We start from the raw sequence: 14,345 nt of genomic DNA on the forward strand, positions 1-14,345 counted from the left end.
ACAAGTGTGTTGGGGACTATGGCCTCTGTATATGGGCACCTTCTCTACCAACTGTGTACCCTACAGCCCTTAACATGAGCACACTTCTACACTAAATAATCAACGAACAACATCTCAGACTAAATGCAATCGTCTGTACAGACTCAAATTAACCATGAAGTTAATCTCTTCTTCTTCATCTGACAAATCTCGATTTTGTTGCAATAAATGGTCCATGTATTTTTCCAACATTCCTGTTTTCCATTTCTTAAGTATGTCCCTCTGTCTGACAAAAATGTGATAAGTATTTGTCCAACCCTGTGTGTAATATCTGTAACCTGACATGCCAGATAGACTGTTTCATATGCCCACTGCATGGATAGATTTCATATTAATCTGGGAAAGCTCCCATTCAAAGTATCTGGGAAGGGCAGGTCTTTTAAAAGGACTCTTGGAGGATGACTGAACAGCATTCTGTCCGTCACAAGTCATTACAGGCCAATCAGAGTAGCAAGACAAGCAACAGGCATGCACAGCTCTGGTAGTAAAAATGCTGCTAAACTATAGCTACATCTGACTACCTTGCTCTCCTGAAATGATGCTGATTGGTCAGGTTTATCAGAGCTCTGTGTGATGACAGACATTGAATAACACCAATCTATCTGCTTTGCAAGGTTATAACATTTGGTCTTTTCATGTTTTTCCAAAATATTGCTATAGACTATGACTTTTTTGGTGGTGGGGGCATTTTAAGCGATGTATTTAGTTCAGGAACATCTATATTATTAGAAAAATTCTAATGATATTTATATCCATTAGATACCAAAGCAAAAGCAATGTAATCCTAACCCTGCCCATATTCTCTTCAGTAATCAAAAATTGAAGGCAACGTAATTCATCATTCCAAATTGCACTACTGAATGGCAACATCTCTGTTTATTTTAGGTCATCAAAACGTTCTACACTCAAAAAAACCATGTGTTTCCATCATTTTAATCTGTGGTATCAAAAAGTAAAGAAACTTAATGATCTACATTCAAAAATTTGCCTGGTTGGAACTGGTGAGGACTGAGGGGTTCCAACTATTTTTTCAAAGTTTTTTTTAGGAGTGTCAATCTCTTTTTCACAAGACAATTGGAATCTTGACAATCTGATTCATTAAAATATTTTAAACGATTTCATTCAATCAAATTGACCTCTCAAACCAATTGGGTTTTTTTATGGAAATGAAAAGGAAAAACAGCTTTCATTTCTTAATATCATGTCCTTGTGTTCATTATTTGCCCAAGATATAAAAGAAAAGAGATACTGTGCAAATGTTGTGACGTCATTGATTGAAATCTTTTTTGTTGAGTAAATTAGATCCATACTCTTAAATTGAGTTGGGGGGAAAAATATGAAAATGTATCATTGTTGCATTTTAGACAATGTGAGTGAGTTAAGTGCAATTTTTCAGAATTAGAAACGGTTAATGCATTAAATGCACTAAACGTGAATTTAAAGAAGTTTGCAATCTTTTGAATAAATAAATGACTTTTTTGTTGCCATGGTGTCAAAAGGGTTGTTTGATGTTTACTAGAATCACATCAAAGTGTCTAATTCTGGTGTTATGACTAGGATTTGATATTTCTTTCCACAAAAAAACTAAATTTAAAAAATACAAGTATATTTCTATCCCCATTTGCCTAAAAAATTCCAAGATTTGATTTTTGGTCCAAGTCACCCAGCACTAGTGCAAATATTGGGAAGTGGAATCTGCAACACACAACAGCAGCTCAGCCATAAAGGAGAGTACCAACCAGAGCTAAATGCCTGTCATCTTTTGTATCACACACTAGAGACCTAAACTGCCTCTGGCTGCATAATCAGCTCACAAACTTTGCATCTGAAGTATCTGAAATCGACAGTTGCATGCAAACCTCACATCATGATGCACATAGCCATTAAAGTTGTGCAAAGCATGCCAGAAATATGAGTTTTCATCGACATGATGAACCATTCTTCATTAGAGTATTACAGTATCTTCATCATAGACGATTTAGGATGTGGAAAGTAACAGGCTAGTGAGCGAGATGCTTAGTTTAAGTAAAACGTGTTCTTGTTGAATAATAAATGACATTTAAGGTGACTGAGCACTTAAAAATTTGAGGCAACAGCATGGCAAGGACTTTGTTCTTGTTCTAGAATAACTGTCTACCTGTGCACAAGGTGAGGACAATAAAGTCATGACCACTTGAGGATTATTGTAATTTAGATGAGTCTGATGCTAAAGAAAATGACTGGCCTGCACAGATCCCTGACATCAACCCTTATGAACATCTTTAGGAGGGAAAAAAGCAACTTTTGGTAGCCAGCCAGGGCCTATATATGGTTTATTGCCAGGAAATAGGAATTGTCCAACCCCATTTCCAAGGAAGTTGAGGCACTGATTAAAATGTACACAAAAACAAAATGCAATGATTTCCAAACCTCATAAATCCATACTGTATTCACAGTAGAACATTACTAACATATCAGATGTTGAAATTGAGACAGTTACCATTTCAGGAAAAACAAAAGCTTGTTTTAAATTTGATGGTGGCAAAATAACTAAAAAAAAGTAATAGGTAAAAATGAAAAACAGTTGGAGGAGCATTTTGCAACTATTTAGGTTTATTGGCAACAGATCAGTAACATTACTGGCCTGTTTACCAGGCCTGCCTGCAGTCCAGACCTTTCAACGATAGAAAACATCTGGAGCATCATAAAACATCAAACTGCCAAAGAAGACCCAGGACTATTGAGTAGCTAGAATCCTACATCAGAAAAGAATGGGACAACATTCCTCTCCCAAAACTAGAAACTGGTCTCATTTACCAGATGTTTAGAGGATGCTACACACAGTAACAGGAAACATGGCCCTGTCCCTACTTTTTGAAATGCATTTCAAATTCAAAATGAGCTTATATTTCTCCTGAAATGGTAAAATGTCTTAGCTTCAACATCTGATGTGTTGTTTACATTCTATTGTGAATAACATGGGGTTTTATAAGTTTACAAATTATAGCATTCTGTTTTAACCTACAGCGCCCCAACTTTTTTGAATTGGGCTTGTATAATAATTGTAAGATTTTATCTCTTCAGTAAATAAAAAAAGAGTAATCACAATTCTCTTGAGTGACCCAAGAGAAAACTGGTCACCATATGAATACGTTAGACTGAGGCTGTGATTGAACACTATGGGTTAGTGTATGGGCTTTTTAAAATAAAACACTTTGACCATTACTAATCTTATCACAAAAATGATTCACATGCAGGATGCAGCAGTATTTCCAAGCAGACCTTCTTGGACTTACCCACGCTAAACTCCAGCACAGGCTCGTCTGGATCCTGACTGTTGCCTGTAGGACAGAGAGAAAGAGGGGAGGATGCTCTTCTTTCATGCCAAGCTTTTTCATCATCAATGAAGAAAAAGGGTTACCATGGCAGCGGTTACTTAGTTACCTGAGAGAGCCAGCCCCATCATCTCAGATGAAAGATCAAACGTGTTTGCCCGGTAGACCGACCATGGCCGATGGCGGGGGCTGCGCTCCTTCCCGGACATGGTGGGTTCACGTCAGGGCTTAGGGTTGAGGATTTTAAAGTAGAAGGGCTGAGGAGCCAAACAGTGCTGGGCAGACTCAAAATCTAAACTTGTGAGTCACTTCAGTTATTTGAGATGTTTGTCCTTGTGCACTGATAAGACAGGTCACGCGTTGGTCATGGATAAAACTGAAAGAAAGGCAGAAAAAAAGCAACAGTGATCATCTTTGTCCCCATGGAAACTGCCTAGAAAGACTGGACATCTTTAACTCTGATGTGATCTTTTTATCAAGATGGCAGCTGAGCTCTGCAGAAAAGACAAAATTAGAAAACAGCTTGTAACTGGCTGTAAATGGCTGCAATCAAGCAGTATCACATATCAGTCTTCAATATACAGCGTTAACGCAATGAATACCTAAGATGCTTGTTCTCAAGACCACCATAAAACTCAAGGCTGGGATGAACCACATATGAGAGGCTGAGCAGTTTTCTCAAAGTGCTTGACTTCTTTGATGAAGTGCTAATATAAGCAAAGGAAAAAATCTGTGAGGAAAAGTGTGACTTTTCACACAGCTGTAGGATGTGAAACAGTGCAGCAGACTGAATCCTCACCTTCCATGTCATGCTGCTTCTTGTACTTTTCTTAGCGTTGTGATGTGACTCATGTCACAGATTAAATCCTCAGATAATGAGATAAATGTAACACTATTCTTTTTTGGAGAAAAAGCCACTCTAACTGAGGCATCTTTGTAGTAAGAATACACAAAGAGACAAGAAATATTTCAAAGGTAGCTTCAAGGACGTTGTTGAAAAGATTTATAGGTTTTTGGAAATTCAGACCAATAATTCTAGTTCCTCATTCCTTTTAATTAGAGATTTTTCTATAAGCATGGGTCCTTGCTGCTGTATAGCCAAAAGTAAATCCCCTCTAATAATCCTTAAAGGATCAACTCAAATGTTTGTGTTTCACTCAAGAAACAATGTCATCTTAATGTCAAAGTGAAAACAAATTTCTACAAAGTAATGTCAATTAAACAAAAAAATTTTCACTCACTTTAAAGTGACTGAACTAATTCATGAGAACTCCAGCCAATTGGTGCTAGTAGTCTTGCAATTAGTGAAATGGGGATCACCTGAGTGCAGTGGATGTGTTTAAAGTGATTGTAGTATAAAAAGACCTGTGTCTGGAAGGTCCAGTCACTGGTTAATCAGTATTCCTGGGTACCATTACACCATGACGAGAAAATAACACTCCAAGCAACTCAGAGAAAGGGTTATTGAAAAGTATAAGTCAAACAAAAAATGTCGAAGGCACAGAGTTCATTTAAATCCATCATCAAGAAATGAAAGGAATTTGGCATATGTGTAAATCTGCCTATATCAGACCGCCCTCACAAACTGAGCACAGTGCAAGGAGGAGACGAGTGGGAGAGGCCACCAAGACACCCATGACTACTTTGAAGAAGTTACAACCTTCAGCAGCTGAGATGGGGGAGACTCTGCATACAACTGTTGCCCAGAATCTTCACCAGTCAAAGCTTTATGGGAGAGTGGCAAAGAGAAAGCCACTGCTGAAGAAAATCTCGACAAGAGTTTGCCTAAAGGCATGTGGGAGACTCCATGGTCAAGTGGGAGAAAGTTCTTTGGTCTGATGAATCAAACACTGCACATCACCACAAACACACCATCCTCACTGTGAAGCACAGTGGTGGCAGCGTCATACTGTGGGGATGCTTCTCAGGAGCTGGCCCTCGAAGGCTTGTAAAGGTAGAGGGTAAAATGAATGCGTTAAGACAATGACCTGTAGTATACAGCGACAAGACAACAAGGCCAAATTTCTGGAATGGCAGAGTCAGACTGGCATTTGAACATCAAAAATGTTTATTTGTTCATTTGCAATTTTCCTGTGTTGTTTCAGATTTTAATGCTTTGTTGTTGATTTTTCATTTTATTTTAACTGTCGTGAAGCATGTTGTTCTGTTAAAGGTGCTTCACCAATGAAATTTACTCACTTACTATTTACAAGTACTACATACAACCCCCACTTTCTATATCTGCAGACTGAATATGCATGTTCTAGCTGATCTTTCCTTAAGGGGGGCACACTTACTGGCATCTCTTGTGGCAAATAAACTTGCTATTCAGAAGAACCTCAAACAGCCCCAATTCAAAAATACTAGACTATCCCTTTAAGCAAATATAATTTGCTCCATAACTTTTGTTTCAGAGCTGACAAGGACACAGGAAGGAGACAGAGACCCCCTGGTTTTACTCTAAATGCACTGCCAAGGTCAGTGCTTAAACCAAAAGGCCACCACAGGAAATCCATATTTTACACACGTGATATATTTTGAGTAGCTGGAGGATTCTGCCTCAAACGGTCACATAAATGTTATGTGAATGGCAATGTAAGATAAAACACTCTATATTAACACAGACTTTTCCAGAATCTTGTAAGGACAACACTGGTATTTCAAAGACAAGGCTCATAATGTAAAAGCAACAGTATAGTGAGCTGCTCTACTAACTCTGCACCTGCCAAATTAATGTGTAACAGTGAGAGGACAGGAAGTTATGGCTGTGCCAAGTGTGGCACACTGTGGATGCTGGGAGGAAACACTAATGCATGAGTGTGAGTCAGTGACAACATGAAAAAGCTGTGAGTGTGTTGATTTAGCTCCTCCAAAGCACTATCAACAGAGGAGAAGCACAGAAAAAGAAATAGAAAACCAGGAAGAAAATGCAAAAGGTGAAGAAGAAAGAAAAAGGCGGTCTGATGACTAACCTAAGCTGAAAGCTGCTTGAAAGGGCCCTAAGAGATAAACGTAAACATGTCCTGTGGCATGTCAGACTCAGTTAACATTTATACTGTAGTGCTTTTAGTGTGTGTGCTACACAAATACCCACCTGCCTTTGCTCAAACCATTTAGGGAGAACACATTTTCCTCTTTTCTTATCCTGAATGTTCACACAAAGCAGGGCTATATCTGGTACTGTAAGTCTTGAGTGAGTGGATGTTTGTTTTATACAACACTAACAAAAGGAAAACAAGTGAGTGTGGGGCACTGTGCATTCATGTGTTAAGATTTCTGTAATGGAGGGCTATTTTTAAATGTGGATCTGTTTTGACGTCACATGCCACGTGCTAATGAAAACAGTCTCTCAGGGGCAAGCAGGCATACACACAGGTGTTTGCTAATGTGGCTTTTGTGGGCATTATTTTCATTTGCATTTTTTCCTGAAGATTTACAGTATCCTGACTTAAAGAGTATCTAAACCTTCAGGAATTTTTTTTACAGATTAAAACCTACATATACAGGATTAAGTAAGGGGTCTGGCTGCAAACTGCAGCTCTCAGGCTCCCCTCTTGCAGGCCACCGTGAGATGCTGCCTTTATCAGAATGGAAGTGGCACATAACGAAGTGTAGTAGTTACTTTAATTAAACTAGAAACATCGCAAACATTACAGACCAAGCAACATAAGTAAATACAGAAAAAGCTCAGAGGTTTAATCTGGGATGAAATTATGTATAGACCCGTTTTAGAAGTAGATACACAAACGGTGGCTCACTTTAGCTTCGCTAGCATTAGCTAAAGCTAACATAGCTAAGCCAACTACATAATTAACATTACTACGTAAGCCAATGTAACTAAGTTAGCTTAAGAAACAGGAGCTTTAGCTAAAGCTAATGTGCTATGTAGATAGCGAATCTAAATAGCTTACAAAGCTGCTCTGTGAGCTTAGCTTTAGCTACGTAACTCTGTTATCTAAAAGAAGCTAGCTTTGGATGAACAGCCTGTGAGAGCGGCCATCAGAGATGATCAGTCTGCAGTCAGACTGTCTTGGGTTAATGCACGATTAAATTATGTATAGGCCTGTTATAGAGGTAGTTATGCCAACAGTAGCTCGCTTATGCTTTGTTAGTTTAGCTAAAGCTCATGTAGCCACACTTGCTACATAGTTAACCTTACTATGTAAGCCAATATAGCTACTTTAGCTTTAGCAGTGTGAACGTTGGCAAATGTAGTGAAGTTAGTTTTAGAAAATGAGGCATAAGCCAATGTAGTTAATGCTGCTAACATAGCTCAGTAACTTAAGCTACAATGGCTACATAGCTATTTTTGTGAAAAATAAGGGTTTGTGAGATCTGCAAAACTGTAAAAGGTGTACAGTCCTGAGCTACGTTACCTACATAGCTTGTGTGGGTAACATAGCTTTGTTAGCTGTATTACACTGTTTTCATGGAGGACAAGCTTTGTTCCAGTAATCGGACGGTTTAGTCATCTCAATAAACGTTTGGTTATCAAGTTTTACAGTTCACGTTTTTAATTTTCATCTTTTAGTATCCTCCTTACCTTAACCCGGCCCTACTGCTAGGCTATCTGTGCCCCACACAACTGAATTATTGGACAAATTTCGACTGGCTGATCTGGTGGCAGGTGACTACCTGGGGCTGTCTGTCATCACCATAAGATGTGAGCTATTAGCTGGCTAAACAGTTAAAGTCAGATCCCTTTGCAGTCGGCACCAGAATTACAAGTTGGTTTGACTAATAACCAACATTCTTTATCTTTTCAGGCCCATGACCCTGGTCAATGCCCTGTCTAAACTGTAACACAGCTGCCCACCACTAGCAGCACGGTTTAGGACTATTTTCATCTATAAAATAGAGAAAAGTTGTACATAACCTGTCAGGTTAAACTCATAAATAACCAAAGCAGTGAGTGATGACATTCAGCACAATGATGAAGATGCTAACCTGCAAAAAGGACTGAAGGCTGGTGGTGCTAGCACTGCTAACCTTAGCCACATTCTGTAAAGCAACTTCATTACAGTGTGAAGATGCTTTGTTGCAGTGTGGAGTTGTGGCAGATGTTCTCATTTGGTCCCAAATTAGCAAGTTTCAAATGATGGTTAAAGTCAGACAAAATACAAACTTTAACTTTTACATTATTACACTGCCTTGCATCAATTTCCTGGTAACTTAAAAAACCTAATCAGGCTCAACCATTTTTTATATCCAAACTGGCTACAGGTCTTTAATCTGAGTCCCCCAGTGGTATGAACACAGCACAAAAATGATCAGTAGAGCCACAAAGGGAAAACCCAAAGTGTGAGTGTGACGCTTTTTGCCAATTTAATCACTGTTTTGGCTCTTCATGTGAGACCAAACCAGATGACATTACAGCGCCTCATTAAGCCGTGTGGGCGTCATTGTGGGAACAATCCATAACATGCTGTAAACTATACGGCCTGGAGCACAGTGGGAAGCTCTCTGCGAAACCCTCAGTGGATCTAATGTAAAACCACAGGGAGGCGTTGATTATCATCATTGCATCTGTCTGACAGTCATAAGCGACATTCCTGATGGGAGAGGGAATGCCCGGGAGTGGTGATGAAAGAATTAATCAATAAATAGATTTATCAGCTGTAGTAAAATTGATTAGCAACAACCAGATGACTGTTTATCATTAAAGTGATTTAACATTCAAAATTAAAGGTATACTCTCATTCAAATATGTCAAATGTGGGGTTGATCCACATAGGATTTGGATTTTTGAATGCTGGGCAGACGAAAGCAGACATTGGATGATGTCTGGGTAGAAAACTGTCATGGCTGTCATTGTTTTTGTTCAAAGGAGGTTTTTTTTCCGTTTTGTCTGCTTATTGTCATCTTGCTAAATCAGTTTATCTCACAAGACCAGATAATACAGGAAACGTTTCCACAAACCCACACTAACAGTCCAAAAGTCTACATTTTCAAACACATTAAGATCTTTAACATCTGAACATACTTGTGATTAGACAGATGAAGGAATTGGTAGCCTAATTAACAAATTAATGAATTAGTTATTTGGCCAGTTAATTGATACAGAGTGTTCACACACAAATATATGTTTATAAAAAACCTCAAGTGCTATGGGATGGAATTTGGCACATTAATATCTGTTAATGTGCAGAAGAGTAAATCTATGGATAAGGTTTACTTCAATAGCGACATATGTGTGTATATTGACAAAAATATTTGGCCACACTTGTTAATTATTGAATTCGGGTGTTTTAATCTGACCAGTTGCCACAGGTGTTTAAAATCAAACACCTAGCTACACCTAGTCTCCATCTGCAAACATTTGTGATACCAAATGTGTTGTTCTGAAGAGCTCGGGTTCCTTAAGCGTGCTACTATGATGGATGCCACCTTTGCAAAAAGACAGTTCATGAAATTTCATCCCTGCTGGATATTCTACTGTCAACTGTGATATTACAAGAAAGTGGAAGCATTTAGGAACAACAGCAACTCAGCTATGAAGTGGAAGACCATGTAAAATCCCAAAGTGATGTCAACGATTGCTAAGGTGCATGCATGGTGTGTAAGCACTCCGCTGATTCCAAAGCTGAGGAGTTCTGAGCGTTCACTAGCATTAATGAAAGCACAAAAACTGTGTGATGGAAGCGTCAAGGAATGGCTTTCCATTGCTGAGCAGCTGCATGCACACCTCAGATCACCAAGTCCAATGCCAAGCATTAGAATGGACTTGGAATGGTGTAAGGCCTCGACACTGGACCATAAAGCAGTGGAAATGTGTTCTGTGGAATGACAAATCGGCAGTCAGATGCATTGTGCCAACTATGACGTTAGTGAAGCAGGGATAATGGCATGGGGCTTTTTTTCAGGGTTTGGGCTAGGCTCCTTATCTCCAGTAAAGAACAATCTTCATGCTTAATCTGGACAATGCTATGCTTCCAACTTTGTAGCAACAGTTTGGGAAAGGCCTGTTTCTATTCCAATATGGCTGTGCCCCAGTGCACAAAGCAAGCACTATAAAGACATGGTTTGATGGGTTCAGTGTGGGAGAACTTGACTAGCCCATACAGAGCCCTGACTTCAACCCATCAACCACCTTTTGGATGAATTGGGACAGAGATTGGGAGCAAGGCCTTCAAGACCTCATCAATGCTCAGCAGAATTAATTTGCAAAAATTCCCACAGAATTACTCAGAAGCTTGTGGAAAGCCTCCAAAGAAGAATGGAGGAGGTTATAGCTGCAAAAGGGCCAACTCTGTAATAGAACACATGTATTTTAATACAATGTCATTGCAGTCCCTGTTGGTGTAAGGGTCAGGTGACTGAATATACCCATGATTTATGAAATGTATCTTATATAAAATTTTAAGATTTGGTAACAAAATATATAAATTAGTTCGATTGGTGAGGATTCATATTTCATGTGTTTTTCACCATAGAATGATGATGTTGAGTGTCAAAAAAATACATTACATTTGCTGTCTAACTAGTTGCAATTGAATTTTGACCAACTATTCCACTAAATGACTTGTTCTCAGCTCCACATGTTCAGCTTATGAGTTTATTTAATCATTATTAATTGTGAAAAAATATTAAACAGGAAATATCATGGAGGCATTTTCTATTATAAAACTCTTAATCCAATATGTGGCCTTGGGCAGCCAGAGAATGGCTGTTACTCTTGCTTTAAAAGAGATTATTTGATTCACTGAATTAATATTCTGTTCATTAACTAACTGTTTTACAGTATTCCCATATTATTCAGTAGATTCTAATATAATTATCACTGAAAGCGAGCGTCCAGTCATTATAGTGCTCAAGCCGTTTAACAGCTAACATCCCCAATGACAGAGTGTAATTAGTGTAAGATAAAATCCATAAGCTCCACAGCTGCTGTTCTTTTAAAGACCTCTGACCTCCACAGGTCAAAAAAGGTTGGGATAGTCCTTTAAGTCTACTTTTAAAGGAATAGGAAAAGGGGTTTAAGTGTAGTTAGGAAGCATGTGTAGCTGTGGTGTAACAGGACAGGAAGGATTCAGGTGGTCCTCGTGGTAGACCGTCCTCTAGGGAGGGCTGGAGGCAAAAATGACCCAGTTAGTCAGGCTGGCTGGCGGCTCACAGCTGGCACCCTGCAGATGCTGTCACTACCGGCTGCACTGCAGAGCTTTTCTCCCACATATCCTCTTTCTTAACTCTCCTCCTCCTTTCGCTTTAAATCTCTCTGAACAACTCGTACCCCCCTTTTATTCTGCTTTGTCATCAACCACCCCCTCTACTCCAACTATCTTCCTTCTTCGCTGTTTCCCCCTATAACCCTGATGCTCTTCTCAATTTTAGTGTATTGATCCTGATTCAGTCCAGAGCTGAGCTGTTGTCCCTCGAGTCTGATCTGCAATCGTCAATTTGACGTTGTAGCCGTGGACCCATTGACATCTGACTCCATCCTTCACAACTATAGATCCTGATCCCACTGAGGGAAACATGCAAAGCAGGCTTTTTTACAGATGCACAAACATTAAGGGAAGGAAGCATCATGCATAATGAGGCTCTTGTTACTCAGACAGCAGTTAAATGAGCATGAGATATAAACCATTAAGCAGAATAATTCTTGCTCATGATGCTACAAGACCACACATGGAGTTAGTGTGCCTGTCAGTATGCCTGATCCTTAGCCATAAGGAAAATAATTATCCTAAAGCAAAATGGGAAGGTTTGTGAGTCTTGTCAATTCATTCTTTGTCAAAAAGAAGCACAGATGCAGAAACAATCAGGATTAGACTGTTAAAGTAGAGTTCATTGGTATTTTGGCCCTCATTTTGATTCAAAAGAGTGAAAACTATGATTCAACAGATCTAATCTAATCCTTAAAGCTCTGTTAGGGGCATCTGGGTTGCCTGAGCATGGCGTGACACGTTGCTTTATGAACACCACGTCAGGTTTTGGAGGCATTTTTCTAAAAACACACATGTAACATTATTTTCCATCATCCTGAGCCAACACCACCTTGGCCCTTCATAACCCTGCATGAAACTGGGTGTCATCCAGTCTGTTTACCAGCCAAGAACCGTAGATATAAACGGACACAGGCCTAAACGATTCACTGTGCTCTATTTAAGGCGGCGTTGGATAAAAATACAGTGATTGTACTTCAGTGTGGGAACATTTTTTTCCTCTGTCACACGGACAATAACAAATATTGCGTCATGATATCTGCTGATGCTCACTCAGTGATGCTGCTGCATGATGCTGCAGGATGCACACCTCGTTCAACAGCATTTAAAACATACGCTAAAACAAAACTCATCCATCGACATTAGAGTCCATGCTAAAGGCTATAAACATGTCTTATTATAACTCAGGATGGAGCTTACTGCTTACTGTCTCCACGGTATCGTCTGATAACACGCCCTACTCAAACAGAACGGTGCCATGTCAAATTAGAAACAACCAAAAATAAAAAGAACATACCGTTTAGAGAAATACGAAAGGTTCTTTTCATGTTGATGGACATCCTCGAAACATACTCGACGATGTCTGCAGTCCAGACTCGCCCTGAATCCCTCTGACACATCCAGACGTAATTCCTCCTCTGGGTGAAGCGCCTCCTCCGGCCACTAGGGGGAGCTGACGATCTTGTCTGTGACAGAAATTGCCCCAATAAAGAGATAACCAAACCTCAAGGTTTTTGGTGTTGGGTTGGGGTAAGACTGTACGTTTTCGTCACTATATTCTATTTTCTTTTGGAATAAGTAGATGAAACAAGGAGGAAATATAAGAACTAAGAGATTACGTTGATTAGTAGTCCTAGTGGGGCAGTGAATTTTAATAAAATATAAAATATGAGCTCCAGAAGATACCAGACAGGCCTACCAAAAGTCATTGTTTTTATTCTAGGCAAAGTATTTTAAAAAAAAACATATGTCCCTCATAAAGTCTAAACTTCGGAGATCAAAATCAAAATTTTTAGTAGTTTAAAGTCAGATTCCTGAGAAAAAAAAGGCAGAACTCCAACACTGACATCAAAACACAGAGATTTAAATCAAAATTCTAGGTCTAAAGTCAGAATTCTGAGATTAAAGTCAAAATCTAGGATAAACATCTGAATTCGGGGGGGGGCAGAATCCTGACATCAAAGTCTGAATTCAGGAGCCTTTTTTTTTCTCGGTTTTGGAAAAACTTTGCATCTATTGTTGATGGTCTGCGGTCTACCAACCAATATGGCAGAAAAAATGATTTTAAAAGTGGGGAAAATCATCTTATTTTACACGAGACCTTTAGTAAAGAGGGAAAAACACATTAAAACGCCTATTGACGCATGAAGTTCGCCTCATTGTAAGTGCTTAAATCATGTTTTTACACCCCATGTTATTATTACCAATACAGATAGGCATAGCATTAATATTTCTGCATTTCATTACTTCAGTGTACCATATTTTGAGGCACATTTGTGAAGTATTGTTGACAGGTTAGGCATGACATGAATTTATTTTTACCAGTTCGTTAATGTTCTGAAAACAAAGAATCATTTTTGACTATATTTTTAACTATAAGTTCTGGATATTACATTAAATTTGGAGGTAATTTTATCCATGTGTAGTTGATTAGATCACTTTGTCTGATAGCTACCCCAGAGTTTCTGATTTAGACATTTAAAAAAAATGCTGTATAATTTATTAATCTTGTTTCTGATAGTCTTGTTTGCCATTTAGCTCATTACAAACTCCAGTCTTCATTTCTGTACGTCTCCTAACCAGTTAAGAAACCTTATTGGACATAGCATGAAAGGATGCGTAATCCCGTCTACTATTCTGGCCTCTTCTGTTGTTCAAACATCACTGGAAGACAGCTTCCTGAAAGTTGAAACAGGAAACTGGTGTCACCGAAACTTCACAGTGGGCCCTGAATGTCCCACAGAAACACCTCCACGTCCCACCCGTTTGATGTGCTGCGGATGACATCCAATCAGAGCCGCGCTCGAGGCCGCGCCCAACCTGTATC

The 14,345-nt window shown here is 39.1% G+C and overlaps 1 protein-coding gene across 1 annotated transcript in view; it reads right to left on the reverse strand.

Moving 5' to 3' along the window:
• inpp4aa (inositol polyphosphate-4-phosphatase type I Aa) overlaps positions 1-12,930 on the reverse strand; it is a 30,845-nt gene extending 17,915 nt beyond the window's left edge. Inside the window, exons 1-3 of the mRNA XM_041806420.1 lie at positions 12,816-12,930; positions 3,463-3,729; positions 3,315-3,359 (exon numbers count right to left, since the gene is read on the reverse strand). Coding sequence (XP_041662354.1) covers positions 3,315-3,359; positions 3,463-3,562 — 145 coding nt within the window. The 5' untranslated portion in view covers positions 3,563-3,729; positions 12,816-12,930. The remainder of the gene's footprint in view (positions 1-3,314; positions 3,360-3,462; positions 3,730-12,815) is intronic.
• Between the last annotated feature and the right edge of the window lie 1,415 nt (positions 12,931-14,345).

The sequence above is a fragment of the Cheilinus undulatus genome, linkage group 15 (genome assembly GCF_018320785.1).
Source record: "Cheilinus undulatus linkage group 15, ASM1832078v1, whole genome shotgun sequence".
NCBI classification, from domain to species: domain Eukaryota; kingdom Metazoa; phylum Chordata; class Actinopteri; order Labriformes; family Labridae; genus Cheilinus; species Cheilinus undulatus.